The sequence below is a fragment of the Corvus moneduloides genome, chromosome 3 (assembly GCF_009650955.1).
Source record: "Corvus moneduloides isolate bCorMon1 chromosome 3, bCorMon1.pri, whole genome shotgun sequence".
In the NCBI taxonomy this organism is placed as follows: domain Eukaryota; kingdom Metazoa; phylum Chordata; class Aves; order Passeriformes; family Corvidae; genus Corvus; species Corvus moneduloides.
In genome coordinates, this window is record NC_045478.1 from 29,219,840 (window position 1) to 29,242,947 (window position 23,108).

Below are 23,108 nucleotides of genomic sequence, written 5' to 3' on the forward strand. Positions count from 1 at the left end.
CTGAGATTGAAAAGCCCACATAAAGAGTACTTGGACAGGCAGTTCTCCATTCCCTGACAAAAAGGAAAAACCCAGCCTTTATAGACTATATTTGTCTTGTAGCCTACAGACTTTGACATGGAAGCCAAGGAAAATTGAACTTCCCTAAAGCCACAAAAACATAAAACTTAAGCAAAATGAGATGCTAAGATCAAAATGAACACAAAAATCTCAAATAAGTAAAGAAAATTAAGTGAAATAAAAGGCTGATGTAATCTCAAACAGAAAGAAAGCTGCAAGAAAGCTCACTGGAAAACTAGAGAGGACACTGAGAGTAGAGGATATATTTTTGCCTTTTTGGGGAAGTTATAGGAATGTATGCTTTCCAAGTACTAATAGAGGTTAAATATCACCAGCTTAAGCACTTGTACATGTCCCACATCTATTACCTAATTTAGATAACAAGCATGAACTGCAACATCTCACCTATTAATCCTGCATTAAGAATAGACTTGAACTGCAACATTCTCAAAAAAAGAAAGCCCATGTTGATATGACAATCTAACACATGCAGGCACATTTTTTAGCAGTAAATTACCTTTAAACCATTGCATTTCATACCTATTTGAACTTCCCTAAGGTAAATTTATTTTTATGGATTTTATTTGGCCTTCAGCTATTAAAGAGCTATTTATCATCTCAAAATTCATTCTCATATACACATTACTACTATATTCCTCAAATAAATTGCTTCTTTACCTGCTCCAAAAAACACTACATCAGTTGAACTTCTCTAAGCCTTCACTATAAATTCTTTGGGGTATCCCCCAAAAATTTCTCTTCACTTCTAGAAGACAGGTCATTTAAACACTGAAAATATAATTTTCATATATCTCATTAGTATAGAACATTTCTTGAAGATACATTTCTGTAGTAAATAAAATTCTATATACAACTCAGGATAAAATATTCCAGATGAAAGTATAGTTTGTGTATGAACATTTGAATTAAGGGAAAAGTTGTATAACTACGAATATTGCTTGATGTGTTCTTTTAATGTCAGTATGAGCTACTTAGAAATACACTTTTTTGCTGAATATTTTACAACCTAAAAAGCACCTACTCACAAGAACTTTTAAGGTGGATTTCAACAGTCTTGTCACAGCATTGATTACTGTGCAATTTATTATAAGGTGAAAGCAATCTAGAAATGCTACATTACAGCAGCATCAAAAACACGCCTGTGCTTGAAATGACTCTATTTTCCTCATGATAAGATGACCTTCACTTACTGAAGAATGGAACAGAAATAAAAAGGTTAAATCAATTGCACAGGGTGAAGCCTACCTGAAAGTACGGCATAAAATGTGAAAACTGGACTACGTATGTCCAGTTTTTACAGTGCATTGGAGAAACAAAACCCCTGCAGACTAACTTTGCTACAGTTGTGGGGTGACACGAATCCAAAGATCCCTGTTCAGATAAATGAGATCTGCACTACACCAACTCAGCACTAACAGTGTAATTTATTTCTCCACATGTGGAAAACATACAAACACTCACAGATAGTCTTTGTTATGTAATCGTGAACAGTTTTACATTCTGGAAACATATTTGGGAACGAGACAAGAGAGTTAAATAGTCCAGGTAGCAACACAGGTTGGCTTTAGATAAGTGAAAGACAGAGACTGACTTGGAGCTTTATGACTAGTGAGGCCACCGGCATCTTATGTCAACAATATAATTTTAAAAATTTATACATAGCTAGGACAATAGCCCCTTAGATGCAGAGGTGCTCTCCATACTCTGACACCTGACAAGATGTAGAAGGCTGAGCCAGCTGCATTGCGAGCTGCATTGCACAATGGCCATGCTGCTGGGAGCTGGGCTGAGTGTGCCCTGGGTGTATGGTGCCAGTCTCAAATGAATTACAAGGCCTGAGTCTTTGATCTGTGTTAGCATGAAGAATTTGAGTCTCATAAACTGGAATAGAAGTTCCTAACTATACTCATCCTGATTTGGAAAAAAAAAAAAAATACTGGAAATCACTTAAGTGATGTGTATCTGTTATTGTGACTGCTCTACCCCAAAATCCTTGTCTCCAACTCTCTGCATGACCCTGTGGGTATTCTTCTTCCCTTGCTCTGTACAAGCCCCACTGCATATTACTTCTCATCCCTGCATTCCGTGGTTACCTGAGCTGCATACAGATGCTGACAAATTCAAGCTCCTGTGCTATCTCTCATTCATTAATGCACTTTCACAGGTTAGCTTTCTCTTGCCTGGTCTATTTTTACACATACCTGTCTATGCCAGCACAGGATGTAAACAGAGCCTCCTTCATTTTGAAACAGATTGCAGTTAATACTTTTCACGTCTTCACAGAACTAGCACCTGAGGTAACAGGTACCTTCTCTAAATTTGATCATATTTGCTTCTTTACTCTGACTAATCAAGACAATCAGGATTTCAGATAATGAATTTAGACCATAATGCTCTTTTTGTTCACTTTTGTTCCCCACATGAGAAATACACTGCAAGGGACCATACTCATCCCTTAGATGCAACTCCTAAAAAGCTGTAAGTAATTTTTATTTTTTGCATGTTTTAAATCTCTTCAGTTATATAATATTCAACATGCCACTCCTAAAAATAATACAAATTTAAATAAAAATGAATAATAATAATAAAAAATACCTGTTTTGCTGCATAACGATGAGGCAAACCACCAACAAATATGGATCCTGTTTCAAGCCAATAAGAACTGGACCAGATATTTCTAGTTATACTTGTATTTGAAGATATCTTCAGGACTGACATTTCTGCTTCACATGGTACCATGCCCTGCCTGCACAAATTCAGAAATAGGCACATTTTACCACCACATATTGTTTACATTACTGTCTATCTGACAAATTAATTAGGTTGTTAGTAAACCAACAAGGAAAGAAAATAAAGTAAATGGCTGTTTTATATTATAGAACTATAAATATAAAAGAAGCTATTTAACGAGCTATTTGACAAGTCTTTGGGGTTTGAAATTCCATTAAAATAAAGCCATATTGTAAATCTGGGCACTGCAATTGCTAAAAAAAGCCAAAGCACACAAATGACTGAATAAAAAGAGTTAGACAATTTTTATCAATACCAAGAAGACTTTGTAATTTGAAAAAAATACATCTATTGAACTGAAATATTTTAAATATCGTTCTTTCTCATCACACACAAAATTCAAACCCCTAAAGCAATTTAAAACAAGCTGCATTTTAGAAAGTGCAGAGGTACTATAACAATCTGTAATACTTATCTTCAAAAGCATCATTCCTAAAGCTGAAGTTGGTAATATTAGGCCCTGAAATTAATACATACATTCCCATTACCCTCCCCCACTCACATATCCTCTTAAAAGTGTTGCTGTTAACAACGTGCATAAATTCTCAACAACAAACAGAAGGTACCAGGCAAACAATTTGGTTTCTTTCAATTTGTTTTAATGATGTAAAGGTCATTTGCATTCCAATGACCAACTGGCAGCAATCACTTTATCTTCATGTAAGAAAGGACAGTAAAGAAATATCAGAACTAAACCAGTCTCTCATGGAGGAATTTCTTCCAGCCTATCCTTCTCTCTGTACATGAAACAAATGAGAGTTCAATCAGCTCTATATTTAAAGATATTCAAGTGCCTTTGTAATATGGGTGTCACAAAAAATCTATGTGAAGGTAGTACATATAAAAAAACCCAAAAAACCCAAAACAAAAAAAGCCCCAAACCACAAACCAACAACCCACAGCTCTGTAAAAGCAATTTGGGTAGGATGCAGTAGGTAAAGTATGAATTCAGCTTATCTCTGACAATGTAAAATTACCTTCTGAAAATTCTTGCAAAAAAGAGCATAAAAAGTTTTCTTAACTATTTTCTGTCAGATAGTTATATATGGATTCTCAGACATTATTTCATAAAGTCTTCCATGTGTTTTTAACTGAGAGAATGGAGAGTTAACATCAGTAACATTTGCAAACAGTTCTCTATGTTTTCCATGTAATTCTGTTGTGAGATACTTTCAGAACAGTATGCAAACATAGTGATATGTATTTAAAGAAAGGCCTATAAATATTTGTGTATGCAAAGTGGCTTGTCCATCCTATAGCAAATAACTTCAGATGAAGAATAAAAAATTTTGGTTTGTGGCTAAAATCAAGAATGAAGAAGAAATAAATTGGGGTTTTGATTCTGTGGACTGAAAACTAGCATCTTAATGGATCTATGCAGGGGATTTTTTTTGTTCTCCCCTCAATTTTTTTTGAACTTGATAATTAATAGCTAACATGAATGTGAAAAAGGAGCTAAATGTATCTAGAATCAAGGAAAGAAATGTTTTTCCTACCATGTTTTTTGGATATTATACAATGGCTGTATGTCTAAGCACACACAGAAGGTTCTGCAGCATGCCTTTTTCATTAATGGCTTACAAAGAAGGTTTGCTGGTAATGTGTGTAACTGGCACAATCATTCTCTGTAGCTCTATTTGCAATGGTCAAGAAATTTTTACTAGTGCTCAGTAAAAGTCAGTGTGACATTTTGTATATATCATTCTACAGAAAAGAGTGGCAGTGAGACTCAAAGGAAAAAATATGATTTTAAAAATACCTAAAATTTCTTCTTTTCCTGATAAAATGATATTGTAATTATGAATAAAAGCATAATAATAAGATAATATTTCAGAAATATGTTAAATCAGACTTGTTTTAATACAGCATAATTCTTAAGATGGAGTGGAAGAGGGTCAGGGAGAGATTGACAGGCTTTTCTTTTTAACTATTTAACAGATGTGCTATTTAACAGTGAAGTACAGCTGCTCAAACAACTTCTCTTCTGTTTTTCTCTTAATTACTATTTCTTCTGCAGGTTCTGAGATGTTAATGCAGTAAGTAGTTACATGACCATGTATGTAATTCTACCACACAAACACCATATTGATGTAGTTCTTTTCACATTAGCTTTAGATATATTTTTTAGCTTGTCCTTAACAGCTTATATGACTGATATGTAAAATTATTTTTGTGTGCATACATTAAAAAAAAAAAAAGAAATTAATTCCCAGTATTTGGTGTCAGAAAACAAGTTAATACAATTCAAAGCATGAGCTGCCTTTGCCCTAAGCTTGTTAGAATGTCAGCCATGCACCTCTGATTGTGTTTGATTGAATCTAGCAGGGTCTGGCCAAATTAGAATAATGACTTTAAACCATTATTTTTTAGCGTTTGCTGATGATACAATCACTGGGTCATATATGCACTCTATGAATTTTCCATCAGGATTTTAAAATACTTTTTCTACAATCAGCACACTGGGTGTTTTAAAGGTCAAGTAAGACGACAGGGCTTTTTGCATAATTATAAATGTGGAAATACATACAGCAACTCTGAAGCACTTTTGCTGGGTAAGCTACCAGTAATTGTGCCTCAGTCCAAGCTAGCAGTAATAGTTCACAGTTTCCTCATTTGTAATCACACAAATGTAGTGATTAAATACTGGCCTATTAATTATAACCTGAAGATGAATTCTGTCTAAACACTACTAAATCCATTGCTCAATGCCTCGTGGGTTAGAAGGATGGAAAGGTCAGACAATAATTTGATAACTGTTGATATAATAGTCCCTAAATATGGCAATGTCTGTATGAAATCCAAGTCCCTTTACATAATATGTTCACTTTCTGACATTTTACAGTGATGATAAAATGACATTTTTAGGATTATCATAAAATGGTAAAATGGTAACAAAACAAAGGGAAGAGGAGGAGGGAAAGGAGGATGTTCAGAAAAAGTGTTGTGTCAGTTATGCTATGCAGCCTTGTGGGGAATAAAAATTCTTTAACCTGTTTTTTTCTGATAGGAAAGGAAAATATTTTGTTCGAGAAACAAGACTGAAACTTTCACCTGTCTCTAGAAATTTCACTTGAATGTGACCATGCTAAACAACAATAAATAATTCACTGATACCATTGAACTGTTTAGATTGTAATATTAGCATTCAGTCTATTAAACAAAAGCAACAAGATATTTGAAACATTTATACCAAACACGAGTTGTGAACCACCAGAAGTAAAGAAGTTTAGTTATCATATATTATAAAAAATTTCCCAATTTCCCCAATTTTATTGAAGGCAATTGTTTAATTAAAGCTGACAACATATTTCACTTTAATTATGTTTAATTATTATTTATAGATTTCTTAGCTTAAAAAAATACAACTTGCTTTTCACTCAGTATCTAGAGGTTTACATTTTCTGGTTTCATGCTTAAACTGCTCCTTGCAGTACAATGTTTATTTTTGTAAAACTATGACAAAACAATAAACCTACTGTCACTACAATCAAGAGATACTTTTTATTAATGCACATTTAAAAGGTGGGATCAATTTTGACCTAGCACTTGTTTTGAAATCTTTAAGGCTTTTCAAGGGTGTTTGAGACTAATTTAGGAATGGGACCTCTGGACCTCTCTACTCAGAGAGTTTTGCAGGTGTCAGCATTAGAGGTTTTCAAAATCTGACTGAATAAAGCCCTGACCAACCTGTTCTGACCTTGTCTGGCCCTGCTTTGAGCAGGAGGTTGTGCTAAAGACCTCCTGACGTCCCTTCTGGCCTGAATCACCCTACAATTCTGCAATCCTACAATCCTGAGACACCTTCCTTCAGCAAAGAATACCCCTGCAATCCCATACTAGTAATATTTACAGAATAGGGCAGAATCTCTTGTTACCTGCAGTAGATTTACTTAGATAGAACATATACCAGTTCACTCACAGCCATTACATTTTCACTCTGCAGTAAGATGCATAATTGTAGACTGCTCTCATCTGTTGGTGCTGATTTTGCCCTACTGAGACACCAGGTAACACACACTTTCATGTTGCAGATTAACTAATTAGTCAACAACATATTTTTTCTCATTCGCTCTGACAGCAGACTTGTATTTCCTGAGCCTGAAGCTGATTTCTTGGTCTGGTCCTAGATTTAACTATGATTTAACTAAACAAATAAGAACAATGAAGATAATGATATAAATTTATAATGCAAGGAGGGGAGAAAATAAACTTTGTTTCGTATTCTAAGAAATAAATAAATAAATAAATACGGCACCTCCTTTTCACAGAAGTTACACTTACACTACTACACTAAATAGGTCCACAATTTGAGTTCAAATCCTGGCATGGAATCATCCCTATTTTTACAAAGTCATCACTGTTTCTGTTACAGTTACCATGGAAGTTAGGAACTAGCTCCAATTCTGAAACTCATAAAGTTCTCTTGTTAGTGCAATTCAGGAATCATTTCAAACTCACGTCACCAAACTATTTTACCGTAAGTGATTTTAAAGACATGATCTGGGACCTGCCAGTTGGCCTCAGTCCAGAGACCAGACTTCAAAATTTTAGTTTAATTTACTACTGTAGATATAGCTAAAGAAAAAAACATTATCTATTCCTCTGGCCCTTTCTGTCTTTGCAGTTTCTTGCTTCTAGTTTCTTGCTGCTCACATCATAGCAACCACAGATACTACTTGCAGAAATTAAACTTAGAAAACTATATGCACGTATTTAAACTTGAGTTAGATGTAAGTAAAGTGTCACTTAGTGAAAAGCTTGGCTCAAATTAGAGTACTATACTCAAGTATTCAGGCAGTAGAAAGCAGAGTTGGACCTAGACTTGCAACACTGTAATTTGAAGTGAAACTTAAAGAATGTTTCTAATAAGAAGATAGTTACACCGTGGGAATTCATATTTACATTGACTCTGCAGGTAAGAGTCTCTATAGCCTATCTGTGTTCTCCTTAATGTAAATTCTGTGCTTACGACATGTGGCCAAAGCAGCCATAGAACACTGAGGCCACTTTTAGTATCCATAAGTACCCTTTGATGTTCCATAGAAAATAATGCAGAACAAAGTCTGATGTATTGTTATTGGCCTGTTATTAGAGCCCTATTTTACTGTTTTTATGTTTCTGTCCTTGCGATAAGTTGTTTCAGAAGATAAAGTAGAAAATTTTCACTCTTATAAATGACACTAATGATCTCTTTTGAGATCCAAAGCAAAATAAAGTAGCTATGACAGAAACATTTTTAGCATTTTTTTAAGTTAAACAGTCTGAGCAAGAAAACATCACTATACACCACAGACTTGTCACTTGCATGACTCTAAATTTTAGTGTCTGAGTGTCTGCTTTGATGGTAGAGTTCTGAGAATGTGTAGACTGTGATTTGCACCCAAGATGTGGCATGACTAAGAAAGCTTTTATCTTAAAAAGAGGCTGTAAAACAACAGTTTGTTTCAAACTAATTGGTGGTATTAAATCACTATTAACTGTTATTATGACCAATTTAGTATAATTAAATCCATTGCATTCAATGACATTGCCACGAAAAGGCAGTTGTTTATTCTCTATTGATTCATAAGAAGTTTGTGAAAGATAGCCTGTCTGGAAAATTTAAAAAATATGTGCAACATCTTAAGCTTCGATTTCATAACGGGTTTTGATTTCCATTAAGATTTTTTTTTTAACATCGCATTGATGCAAAATAAAATAACATTATCTAGCTGCAAAAAAGTGCACTAAGTTTTAAACTTTTGGTTTTTTTTAGAAGGCTTGATCAGTGCAGGTTAAGGTTTTTCTCCTGTACTCAGACAGCTATGTAAGCAGAAGGTCTACTTTCACTACCCTCAATTTCTGAAAACTAAGTGCAAGATATGAAAATATTAATGTCAAATTTTTCTAATATAACTTCTAGGCTTTGTCCATTTCCACTATTCCTTTCTCCTTGAAATCTTAGTTCTGGCTGAATGAAGAAAGTAATTGCTGTCGTGACTTCAGAATGGCAAAAGGCGTTCTGCCATGTTTGGCAATGCCAGACTGAGACGGTTCACAAGGAGTATCATGACGTAGCATCAGCAGTATAACCCCGTGATTGTTTACTGATAGAAATCCTGCTTTGGAAAGAAAATTAAATTGATCATTTTAAGAAGACAAGCTTCAACCTAACATTTTAAAGAAATTCTGAAGTTAGTGGAGGGCTGTGAATATGTATAGCAGATACTGTGGAGCCTGGATGATCTCACTGGCATTTCTTATATAGTTATAGGCATGGTTTGACTGGCAGCTTAGGCAAAAGACTCTATATGAGCCCTGGAATCATTAGTGAGGAGCCAAAAAAAAGAAAGAAGAAGAATAAAGTGGTTTAAATGTGGAAAAAACAACCAAGCCTTTTGAAGCCAAAGGTGTCCCTTTGAAGGCATTCTGAATTTTCTCCCTTTTGTTAGAGTGACTTACCCAAACAGACATGACGCCCTTCTTTAAGGAAAGACTTTATTTAGCACACAAGATAACTAGCTTCTTAAAATGTTACAATTTTTAGTAATGAAAATATAGCAGTAAGTGTGATTAAATAAAAGCCTTGAAGACAAATTTATTCTCTAACTTGAATACATTTTCTACCAGACACAGTTAGTCCTAAACAAAATCTCCTTTCTTCCATGGCCTTACAAGGCTCACCTTAGTGCTGGCCACCTATAGCAGGCAGACTGCTCTTTTTTCTCCAGGGTTTTCTCAGTCTGCACTGTTGCTGCAGACACTCTGCAAACTCCATCCTGCCCTTCAGGGAGAAAAAGCTTATTTGCTTTCAGAAGAGGTGCATCTCCCTGCCTCCAGATAACTCTGACTGAAAGGGATTCACGTGGGATAAAGTAGAAAGCTGGCTTCCTTCTTACTAAGTAGGAGTTACAGTGTACAGAATTCACACAGCACTGTCTGAGTAAACAAGACTGCTATACTGCTTGTCCTGTTCTTTGCATCTTCCTCCTTTATTCAGTAGAGAAAAGGACTGCTTGCATCATATCTGCTGCAGTATGATGACTTTAATAAAATTTATGTCTTCAGGTTTCTGGATGCAATGTAAAGTGCCTAACAGCATTTTTCTCCCACTACAGAACTGGTTAATTATTTTCATTTCTCTATTTTCTGGGACATGTCTCAAATAACAGAGTGGTGAAAAGGTATCTAGCAGATAAAAAGATCTTTGAGGTGAGAGTGAATTACACCTCATATGTCTGTGCTCCTTGCACAGTCCTGGGCATTACCTCAAGACCTGCGATGTAGGGTTAGCAGGGTCAGAAGTGAATCTCTACCCACCTTTTATTTTCAGCTTTTTACTGAAGTAATGGATGGGGTTTTCCAGAAAGAATGAAGTGTATATATAAACTGCCCACCAATGCTGTGGGTTTAGGAAGAGGTGACCAGAGTAAAGCATATCATAGGAAAACATTTAAGAATTAGAAGGGCTTGATTTAACTGAAATCTGTGTTTTTCATAGACTTCAAACAAAATATTGATCATTTAAGACACAGAAGAGGTCAAATTAGTGGTCTCTTTGAGGTCAAATAAGTGTTCCCTTCTGGCCTGAAAACCTAAACCCAAGAAATTTTAGGAATTTTAGCTTAGATAAAAATGGTTGCTTATGTTACCTTATGCTGCTGCGTTCAAATCACGTCATATATTCATCCATAGAGAGGAAAAGAAGTTCAGTAAAATATTTTTTTAAACCTACAGTGTTTGTTTTTCACTAAGCTTCCTTTGTGATAGCTAGTATATTTACTCCTTATTAATATGCATATATTGTATAAAATATATTGCATGTGAAAACCTGTGTTCTTAAAATCACTTTGATTATGAAATCAAAGAGCTCAGTACATTTAAGTGTATAAGAGGAAATACTGGATTGTGTGTACTCTATATGTTAGGTCTGCTTTCTTAAAACCAAAATCAATTCAGAAATAGAATACTGTTACAGTCTATTAGTTTTCATAAGGAAAAAATATTTAAAATGTATTAAAAAAGTCAGTTGATGATGTTACTACTTTACTTTTAAAAATAGCAATCTGAGTTATTCTGGTAAGAAAATTTTTAATGTTCTGTGAAATTAATAACGTGAACAATAGAGTTAAGAACTATTGTATAGATCACACGGGATAGAACGGGATTTAAATACTCTTTAACAGAGAACCAGCTAAAGACCTGTCCTGAGGAAAAGCCTCCAGCAAATACATAAATGATGGAGACAATATCTCTAACAGATTAGTGATATACAGCAGTCAGTAAGAGAGACATGTTGTTTCTCTACTTTTTCTAATGAAGACAGACAAAGAAAGGCAATTTCTAGCAAGGTAAATGAATAATTTCTGAATCTAGAATTAAACTATACTTTTGTTTTTCACATAAAGACACTTCAAAGAACAGTAGAATCATTAGTTGTGGTACAGTAGTTCTACTATTGAAGTCTAAGATGTTCTCTTAAAAAAAATTCACACTAACTGATATTTTAAAAAATACCTAAGATTAATAGATGATGACTGCAGTGATACACTGTACTTGTAACTTATTTCTGGTATTTGTGCACAAAAATGATCTTCAGCTACAGAAATCTATGCTTATTCACAAAGGAAACTGGGTATGTCTAAATTCACAGATGGTCTATCTCTTCCCTTAATAATTCTTCAGTAGCAGATATAATGAATGCATTCTCAGTATTCAACCTATGTATGGATCAGTTTGCTTTTCTGTGTTTTTTAGTGAGATCCTGTTATTCCTCTCTAGCATCTACAAAGTCATTGTTTCCACAGTGCTCTAAGCCATTAAAATGGCAGAACTATCATAGAATAATAGAAAGTTAGGTCTGGAAAAGACCTCTAAGATTACCAAGTCAAACCTTTAACCTAATATTGCAAAGTTCATCACTAAACTATGTCCCTCGGTGCCACCTCTAAATATTTCAAACACCTCGATTGATGGTGACTCAACCACTTCTTTGGGCAGCCTTTTCCAATGCTTAACAACCAATCCTGTGAAGAATATTTCCTAATATCCAAGCTAAACTTCCCCTGGTGCAGCTTGAGGCGATTTCCTCTTGTCTTGTTACTTGGAAGAAAGGACTGACCCCCACCTGGCTACAACCTCCTGTCAGGTAGTTATAGCGAGCAACATGGTCTCCCCTGAACCTCCTTTTCTTTCAGCTAAACAACCCCAGCTCCCTTAGCCACTACCTGAAATATTTGTGCTCCAGACCGTTCACCAGCTCCATTGCCCTTCTCTGGACACGCTCCAGCCCCTCAATATCCTTCATGTAGTGAGGGGCCCAGAACTGGATACAGCACTTGAGGTGTGGCCTCACCAGTGCCAAGTACAGAGGGACAATCACTGTCCTTGTCCTGCTGGCCACACTATTGCTGATCCAGGCCAGGATGCCACTGGCCTTCTTGGCCACCTGGACACACACTGGCTCAGGTTCAGGCAGCACCCCCATGTCCTTTTCCTCTGGAAGGCTTTCCAGCCACCACAAGCCTGTAGCAAGGCCTGGGGCTGTTGTGACCAGCTCATGCCCAGGCTCATTAGGTTCTTGGAAAAAAGTATAATATAAACTGAAAACTGTTATTGATTGAACATTTATTCTTAAGAAGCACCATAATTTATTTTTAAACACTTGACCACCAAAAAGAAAAATACATTTAAATTATAAGGTATTTATGAGATAAAGTAAAAAATAAAATTAGTCCCAGGAGTGAATATTATTGTCTTGGTTCCCCCTCTACTTACCTGTGAAAGGATCAAGATCAAATTAACTTTCTCTAAATGTACTGTGCATGTTAGCAGAATGAACTGCAAAAACATTTATTCTGACTAGCAAGATTTCAAAACTTTTCCTCTATTTAGTGTTTTTTGATTCTTATTTGGCTTCAGTTTCACAGTTCATAAATCAGAATCTTCCTTGATTCTGTTGTTTCAATCCAACACTACCATTTCTGTGGTAATGTCATGCTCTGCTAGTGGACAGTAAAAGTGTCACCATGTAACAGAAATCTTCAGCCTCTAGAAATTAGTTGCACACTTTTTGAGCTACTTGTGCCAAGAGTCAGTCTATGCTGTTACAAAGTCAGTATCTTTTTCTTTTCACAAGTATTTCATAATACCCTTTTTGGGGATATTGTTCACTTTTCCTGCTCACCTGAGTGATAGTTACCATAAGAATTTTATGTTAAATTTCTTTATCTTTGTCCAAAATCCCCAAGCCAAAATGAAAAAAAAAATCCTTCCAATTTTCTTCATGCTTCATGACCAGCTCATTCCTATTTTCCACTTTACAAATCCAGGTCTTGACATCAGTATCGATGTTTCCAATGTTTTAATTATTTTCATTCTGTATTAAATGAAAATGCCTCTATTTCTAAACTATATTCCCAAACCAGTTTGTTTTCATTGACTTAGCATCTCTGCAATGTATATTGGACATTAAGGAGCAGATATAATCTACTTAGGACTTAAGATACAGTGAAATTTAGAAAATACAGAAGTAATTTTATTACCAGTGTTAATACATCATAAATAAATTGGACCAAGTATAAACCTGTACTTTTTCCAAGTAAGCTCCATTGATCTGGGAAAAGCTTCAGACCATATAAAAATTAGAAATTATTAGATAAGTCAGCACTTGTATTTCATTCACCCCTAGTTTTACACCAGGCACTTTAGGAGGGACTGAAAAAAAGACCAACACAACTGTGGCTAAGAAAATATGTTTGTGAGGACCCTGTCAATGGCCAGTTTAGAGGTCCAGCAACTTCCTAAACCTTTTGTATTGATAACAAATATCAAACAGACTTAAACCTGCTGTGTCCAAGTACCTTAACTTGCAGCTAATGCAAGTCCATTGACAGATTTCTTGGGAGAGGCCAAGAAAATGAAAAGACCCTGATTCTATTTTATATCAAGAATATATTTCCCACTGCATTTTATAAATATTGAATACACTTCTCTAATTAAGCAGCAGCAATTGCTAATAATATCTTTTGACTCACACTGGTTTTTGAGGATATGGCCCATTAAGTATGTTTTCATTAAGTAGAGTATGTGACATTTACATGGTGCATGAAATAAGAGATGAATGCCTTCTTCACCCATATGCTGTTATGCTAAAAATGAAGGTCAGATTTCTGCACCTTTGTGATAAAATAAAAATAGGAATTTACAATAAAAGTGAAATAAAAAGAACAAAAGACAAACAAAACAGAGAAGCATCTGCAGGATTTGCTAACTACTTTATCATCTGCTTATCTTACCTGTCTGAAACCCTAGGGAAAATATGAGGTTTGTAGCATGTTGTGAAGGATTATAAATACAACATACTTTGCACCGTATGGATTATCTCAGACCCCCATAAAAAGCTGTCAAAACCAAGCAATATACAAGCTCCTGAGTGAGCATATGTTGCATTATGGCATGATTAGAAAGATATTTTTCTGACTAGAGGAATCAGAAAACTTTTACATCTAAAAAGGAAGACAATCAATCATCAAAAGTCCTATAGGTAACTAGTGCAAACCTCAAATTACAAACAATAGGAGTCAAAGGAGAGGAATAAGACACTCAGAAAAGCAACTGCCAGATTTTGCAGTTAGTTTCTAAACTGATGGAGCACCCACACCAGATATTTAATCCTAATGATCTTGGACAATGAAAAAATTTCAAAGTGGATAGACTCATATTAAAGAAGTTGTACTCATGACATCTACTGCATAATCAATTTATAAGTGGACATATTTGCAAAAGCAATTGACAATTCTGATCTGAGACTAAAATGAAAGTAAGAATACTTTTCATGTAATTGAGGAAACTATTTTTATCAGTACTGAAATGGAGAATAGTGGACCAAGAAAAGGCAAATTTCTATATCGCTGCTGCAGTTTGGTTTGTTTCTGCAATTCATGTTATTTTATCAACTTGTTTTGATGACAAAGACTGAAGAAGAAACATCTTAAAGTAGTTAATGGAGGCAGTTTTATAAATGCTGGAATGAGAAGATTCTGGTTGAACAACCCCTGCATTGCCAGTAAGAAAACTCTATCCTCTCTACAAAACCAAACGTGTAAACCTTCCAGTGCTTGAGTCTAACATCTCCTTCCCTTCAAAATATCCTGCAGTAATCTAGTCCCTGTGGAATATTGCCTATATCTATTTTTCACTGTAGCTCTTTCACTTCCCTGGAAACATTCTTAAGAAAACCAAAACAATAGTCAGAAATGTGAATGAAATATCTGCAATGAACTTTCATTAACAGACTTAGTACACAACTACAGTAGTTTACACGTAAAATGGAAGTCTCAGGCACTGCTCTGAAGCAAACCTTGGCTATGTGTTGCTTTTAGCAGCCAACGCCATAAATTAGACTAATCTGATGCAAAAAGTTATATCCTAACCCAAATTATCCAAGTTATGCCTGATTTTGATGCAAATACAGTCCTTATATTATATCCAAATTTATTAAATTATTACAGTTTTTTTAGTCACAATATTCCATCATCATGTACTTCAGCAATGCTGCTATTTTACTTTCAGCATGAATAGTGTGTTGAGCTATGAGAACTGGATAAAGGACATTGTCTGACAGTAATACGTGTGTTTATTTGCAAACATTAGACAGTGTGACATTTCTTTTATTCACATGATGAATTATTTCTGTGGGATAAAGGAAGAAGTAAAATTTTCTCCTGTAAGCAGAAAAGGAAGATACTATCAGTAATTTTCACTGTATTTAAACTTGTATTAAACAACACTCACTTCTTTTAAGTCTACTTCTTTAATTTAATATGATATTGTAGAGGCAGTGTACTCTTTGAAGATGTCTTATCTTCAGTAGCTGAAATGCATTGCTTTTCCTGAATTGAAAAGACAAAACCCTTTCCATCACAGGATTACATCAAAAGAGCTCCAAACAATTAGGATTACATTAAATAGTAAGAATTAGCATTTTCTTTACAAAAAAAAAAGTATTGTTATTACCTACAATGTCTGCTCATAATACTTAACGTATGCACAACAAAGAAAGTCCCGTGTGCATATACACTGTTACAATATGCAGTATCTCCTATGTTCCCATTTAACTTTGCCAATTTCCCAGATACCATTGTTCAAAACTTAGCTTACTTATCTCACTGAAAATCAGTTCTGAGAAGATTAAATGTTTGCAAACCTCTAGAAAGTTGCTGAATAAGTTACAGAATTTTTTCACCAAAGTTATTTTAAGTTTTATTATGCTGTATTACACTGCAGTTTATTAAATGAAATGGTAACTTTATAAAACAATTAACAGATATTTCAAGACTGACTCTATCAAACTTAACTGTCAACAATATATATTTAATTTTCAATAAAGGAAAAAAACATGTAATGTATATATATCCAGGATACAGACTTTTTAATTATCTCAAGCACATGTGAAAATGCATGAGATGACAGTGAGAAGCAACTTCAAATCTTTCTGACATCTACATCACTAAGATTTTAAGTCTTAGAATTGTAGAATCACAGAATTGTTTAGGTTGGAAAAGATCTTTAAGACCATCAAGATCAACTGTTTAACCAGCACTGCCAAGTCCAACACTAAACCATGCCCCTAACTGCCGTATCTACATGACTTTTAAATACCTCCAGCAATGGTGACTCAGCCTCTTCCCTGTGCAGACTCTTTAAGTGTTTTACAACCCTTTCTGTGAAGATTTTTTTCCAAATGTCCAACCTAAACCTCCCCTGGTGCAACTTGAGGCCATTTCCTCTTGTCTGATTTCTTGTTAGCTGGGGGAACAGACTGATCCCCACCTCGCTATAGCCTCCTTTCAGGGAGTTGTAGGGAGCTATAAGCCCTTCAGCATTTTTCCTCCCAGCTAAATAGGCCCAGCTCCCTGAGCCACTTCTCATAAGACTCACCCAATTGGCCTTGGCCCATTTGATTCAGTCTGCCCAGATCCCTCTACAGAGACTTCTTACCCTCCAGCGAATCAACACTCCAACACGACTTGGTGTCATCTGCAGAATGTCATCTTAAAACAATGTCCAGAACTATTTCCAGTCTTCTAAAGCGAGTAGAATGATTAATTATTAATTGCTCAGTAACTAGCCTGAATCCCATAAACAGTACACATTCCTGCTTTTTCAGCAGCATACATAAGTGTGGCTCATTTCCTGAGCTGTCCTGAAATAATTTCCTGCAAATGAAAGAAGGCAACTCTTCCTTCCTTTCTTTTAAGCTCAAAAGGAAAAGCAAAATACAGAGATTACGTTGGTTTTCTTCTGTCAGGGGCTATTGTCATGGGCTGATTTACAGACTCAAGTTATTTTCTGCTTGAAGGAGTAGGGGGAAAATGCATAGAATAAGTGCATTTGCATCATGGTAACTAGTGGATCTCTGAGGGATGAAAATGACATGGCAGTCTGAGTGCTTCAGTGCCAGGGAAAGGCTGTTTTTCATAAAGATTTCCACGTTACTGAGGGTTCAGGTACTTGTATTTTTGTTATCTTGAGGATCTTCTATCTTTCTTAAAATGAACAAAAAGGAATAACAATTGAATTCCAATGGATTTAAACTATCTAAGTAACTAGATATTTTATGTCTCCACCCCTTATCCTCTTTGTTTGTGTCACTTGAGATTTCTATGGAATCCTCTCTTAATTGTCTTTAATGGACTCGCAGAGCACTTGAATATTTAGTCTCTATTCATATAGAAGCTGCTTAACGATTTTGTCATCTTTAGATCTCTTCTCTAAAAATTATTTTCCAATTTACTTTCTCTATTTTGATATTGAGAGGGTGTCATAACCAGGAAATAAACATAACTCTGTATATTATTAGATTTTAGAGAATCTCACTTTTATCAGTGTCACAGAGACTGCATTCTATTTCTTCCTGGTCACAGAGGAGCTTACAATTGCTTTTAACTTCCATTAGCATGGTTTGGTTTATGGTGTTCCTTTCTGGGTGATAAGCACAACCACAGTGGATTACTGTCTTTTGCTCCTTGCATTAATTTGTGTAATGCTACTGAGTAGTCTGGACCTTGAGTGTGGTCTAACTTGCTGGAAAAAAAATATGATAGCAATGGTAGCTGAAATGCAGTAACAAATTGTGATTCTTCTCACTGAGTACTCACTGCCGCATCTGAGGGATCAAGGTACAGTATAATGGATACACACTCCACTACATTTCCCATGGAAGGAAAGGGACACAGTGCTGCCCTGCAAAAGTTCTTCATTTAACAATATTTGGACAGATATAGCTATACAATTCCTATTCCACTGAAAGGTTTTTGTTCCTTCTGCATTCCTCCACAAACTTTTTAAGGACTAACTTAGTCCTGAGAGACAAGCAGACAGCTATAGCTTATTTTCTTCTTGCTGGACAAGACGATTGGACCTACTTTAAGCTGCCTAATAGGAGCTAGGCACCCAGAGAGCTCACTAGGTGCCTAACTTTCCTATAAAGTGAACCCAAAACTTTCATTTTCACAGTCAAGGCTGTGGATTCTATGAGCACGAATCTTTGGTCATTAGATACGTTTATGTAAAAAAACATGGAAAGCCTACCACAGACCTCATTTTCTTTTCATTTTATTGTCCTTCAGTTGCAAGTATTGTTACTTCTACAGGAATTATATATCCTATTATGAGTTGCAAGTCAGTGACACCAATGAAACTCATGGTGCTGTTTCTGCCTATCTATTTCTTTTCCAAGATTTTTCTATTAGTCACACTCTCATTGTTGGAAATTCAGCTATTTCCTAGGCTGAGTAGCTTGGACCTACTGCACAGCATCTTCCATGACTGAATGTTTATGTCTGCTACAGTAAATTATTTCAATGTGAATAAGTTTATTTCCACATCAGGGATGTGATGAGCACTGTCCAACTGTAGTTATAAACATTCTTTCCAAGGATAGTTGTGGCCCAGACTGCCATAAAATGATTTTACTGTACGTGTTCAGGTATCACTCATACTTAATGAGATATAATATCTGTGGAATTTACTAACTGTTCAACCTATATGGTCTTTGAAACAATTATAAAAACAGTCAACAGTAAACTTACCTAATTTGCACATTATACCAGTGTCCATCGTCCACTCTAGCAGTGGTAGTGATGTTTTTGACTTCTGTGGCTTCATCACATAAATACTGGTACTATGGAGTGGGAAAAGGTTTTAATTACATTATTTCTAATAATTAAACAGTTGTAGCCTTAGAAACTTGAATTTTAAAATCATAAATTATTTCATAAAAACCTAAAGGATGTCATGTGTATCAAGAAAAATTAATGTTTCATTAAAAGTGCCGGATAAGGAAGCCTATTGTACCAGAAATATAAAAGTACACATATATGCTTCCTAGCCTGCATGAAAATGCTTTAATCTTTGTGTATTGTATAATCAGATATTATGGGTCTGATTTGCAAAGAAGTTGACCATCTGCAACCCATCTGAAATTAACACTGGCCACGGGTGAATTTTACTTACCGTTTTATGGTTTCCTTGCACTTACAAACACGTAATGTAGTGTGCAGGCTTGAGCATTTTGGAGCACCATTTAATTTCCTGTGCTAATGTGAACAAGCACTTGATTTCATGGTTTGTCTCCTTGTAATTGTAGCATGATTGTGAGCTTAGAACCATTTGTTCATTGGGCTTTAAATCTACATTTAATTGACCAGCTTTGTGAATGATTAAGTGAATTCAATTAGTTTTAACATGGCACACTGGGATCTCTGAATAGATTTGTGTCAATTAAAGTACTTTCATATTTTATGGTGCTTATGATATGTTAGAAAAATATTTTTCTGCATCATTACTTTACCATGAATACAAGTAAGATGAACTTAAAGCCATCAGCATTTTCTAAACCCTGGCCTTCCTGCCCGTGACTAATCTCATTTTTTCTGGACAAAGATAGTCACAGTATAATAAAAGACAAAAAAATCACAATATAACAAAATAAAGTAAAAGGTAATTTTCTTATTTTTCTGTTTATCTTCAGTTTATATATCTGTTTAGTATGGTCATGGTCTTTAAACATAAAGGAAAATATAATACAAATATGCTGTTTCTAACAGACATTTCATAGTTCTTACAGAAGAATATAATTACAGGTACTTTGGGAAATTTTTAGCAGGAAAGTGGGAGATCTGCTATAAGAAAAGTAACTTTTCTTTTAATATCTTTTTACAGCCTCTTTGGTATCTGCCTATCTCTTCATAAAGCTCATTATCTCTTCCTCAGAAAAGATGGAATAATTTTCGAAAGGTAAAGATATACTATGATACACATTTTACTCCTTTAAGTCTATAAACAAATATATTCCTAGTTAGTCTGTCCAAAAAGCCAAAGAAATGTTTTGGCTTTTTTTTTCTGATCCCGTGGAACTGTGATGTAAATAGTAGATTAAGTAAAAGGTTTCTACTCAGAGATACATGGTAACAAAGATACTCTCTATTCCCTAACATGGTAACTTTTCCTATGACACTTCACTGAATTCCACAGCCTTTCTGTAGTGGTTTGGTTTTATGACAATTTTAATGAAGTTCCACGTGCGGAAGTTCAGTTAGTTTAGGTATAAAATGCAGTAACGTAATTTATACCACATGGAAAGACAAAACCTACATTCTTTATTTGTGTGTCTTAATGTGTACTCTTGTGAGTCATATTGATCATATTAACCAAGAATTGGACATGACAGATAGCAAGTTTGACAACTGTTTTCCTTAAAATACTGAAGATGTCAAGAATCTCTGTAGCTTTACTATATTCTACAGTAAGAAAAGGAAAAAGTACTAAAATTTTTACAGATTCTAACTTTTATTTACTTCTCCTTCAGTGGGAGATTTTGATGCCTTACCTGCAAAGTACCATTATTGATGACAAGCTGAATTAAAAAATGTCGTATTGTTTCTGGGCTCTGTTCAATATTTAGGAGAAGTCCGTGAGGATTATAGGTCTTAAATTCCAGGTGGATGAAGTTTTCCATGTTCAAATGTAAACCTTGAAATTCCAGGTAAGAATCACCATAGTAGCGAGCATAACTAAAATCTGTGAATAGAATTTTGAGATGTGTAAGGATATAAGCACATTTTTCTTCTTCACACACTGCTTTCTTTTTCTGGTAGGGGTAGCAAAGATATAAGATAATTTTTTACATCCATCAAGGATTCAGATATCAGTCAGAAAATGGATGTTTTCTTCTGTCAAAGGTTAACATTTAGTTGATAAAACTAGACACAAAAGTTTTAGTCAAATTATATTAAGCAGGCATATAAATCAATGCATTTGTAGCTAGGCTACAAAGATGAAAGCACTTGGTACATATCTACCAGCTTTGGCTCAACATTTTTTCAACGTTAGGTTTTTTAACCAAACCTAGATGCAAGAATGAATGAGTTTGAAGTCTTTACAGAAACCACACAGTATGGAAAGGAAGGAAGACATTCTACAACCTAATTATGAAATTGGCATCCTAATAAATATGTCAAATATTTTGTGGTGCTAGGATGAAAGCTGAAAATTTCCTTTGTGACTATATCTAGTTTGTCTGATTTATCTGGAAACTTTTTAACATTCAGCACCCTGTGCAATACCTGGCAAGGGCAGATGCAGCTCTTATTTAAATAGAAAAGGTATGTGAATACATGGCCTCAAGCCTATCAGATGACATATGACTGTACTTAAAAGGAGCTTCTTTGTATTTTTTATTTCTTCCTATCCCATTCTTTCTTCTCATCTTTCCCCTCCCCTCCCCTTCCTGCCTTTCTCCTCTCCCCTCCTTTCTCCTCTCCTTTCTCCTCTCCTTTCTCGTCTCCTCTCCTCTCCTCCCCCTCCTCTCCTCTCCTCCCCCTTCTCTCCTCTCCTCTAATTTATATTTTCTCCTTTTCTTTTTTCCTATTTTCTTTCTTTCCATTTTCTTCCTTTCTTTTCCTTTCTTTGTTTCTTATTCCCTCTCTTTTCTCTCTTCTCCATTTTTTGCTGCCTTTCCTTCCTGTTATTTTTTTTTTCCTTCTTTTTCTTTCCCTTCCCATCCTTTTCTTTCTCTTTCCCTTATTGTGTTTTTACAAGGGAAGAGTATTCAACATGCACATGGGTACCTATTAATACACAACTGCACTCTTGCATTTTGGTTTTTTCACTTGCCAGTATTTAAACTGAGAGCACTACATTTATCTGCTCATAAGGACTTAAAAATGTGGGTCCTCTTCCATACATGTAACATGAGGAGTTAAGTATTTTGATTCTTGTAGATGCAGGTATATGCTTTCATCTCACAGCATATAATTATCTGTTTGATCAGCTTCATGAGACTGATAAAAATGTAAAGAAATATTAACAATTCACCCACCTTGTGAAAAATGTTGGTGCAACAATATGAACCTGGACACAATACACAACACATAAGTGAATTATTCCATTTCCCTTTGATCAAATTTCACTGAATCCTCCCTACAGGGGTTTAGAGTATCTCTGAAGGTCACAGATTTTTATTTATTATTTATTCTCTTTTTATTTTCCAAAATGGGTAAAATTTTAATCTGTTGTGACAACAACTCCAATAGCAAATACCTCACTATATATGCTTAAATTCTGAACAAAAATTGTTACAGCGGGGATTACTGTAACAAGTATATTTCCAACCAGGAGTCCCGTGGAAAGCGAAGTATATATGGACAGATTCGTGGTAGATGTTTCAGAGACATTTATTTCTCCAGCCAAATGGCCGGGGCTCAGCTCAGGAACTCCGCAGTCACGGGACCCCAGGGTCCTTGGACCCACCAGGGAACACAAACCAACCAATGGGGAATGAGGCTGACCAGGGGCAGGGAAACCCCGTGTCTCCTCCCCAGGGCCCCTCTCCCAGGGCTCCATGGCAGGGGAGATGGACCCCAACAAGCAATGATACTGGGATAAAACAAAAATTATTGATGTTGAACTTTTGTACATCAGTGTAAGAGTATGCTGAATTTTATCCTTTCATAACTTTGCATAAACCTATTTACAAAGAGTCACCGTGGTCAAATCTCAAACACAGATCTTAAGAAATTTTTACTACTATATAAGAATCAGCAACATACTACTATATAAGAATCAGCAACAACACACAATAAAATAGACCAAAAATTTCAAGCAATACCAATCAATAACCAGTACTGCAATAAAAGAGATTTTACAATTTTAAATATATCTAATTATTAAAAGTTCTGTTTTGAACTATAAGT

The 23,108-nt window shown here is 35.2% G+C and overlaps 1 protein-coding gene across 3 annotated transcripts in view; it reads right to left on the reverse strand.

Moving 5' to 3' along the window:
* EYS (eyes shut homolog) overlaps window positions 1-23,108 on the reverse strand; it is an 855,823-nt gene that overhangs the window by 254,589 nt on the left and 578,126 nt on the right. For all 3 annotated transcript variants that reach the window (XM_032104713.1, XM_032104714.1, XM_032104715.1), the window contains 3 exons: window positions 20,744-20,934; window positions 18,945-19,036; window positions 2,677-2,827 (listed from right to left, as the gene is read on the reverse strand). In XM_032104713.1, the coding sequence (XP_031960604.1) occupies window positions 2,677-2,827; window positions 18,945-19,036; window positions 20,744-20,934 (434 nt within the window). The remainder of the gene's footprint in view (window positions 1-2,676; window positions 2,828-18,944; window positions 19,037-20,743; window positions 20,935-23,108) is intronic.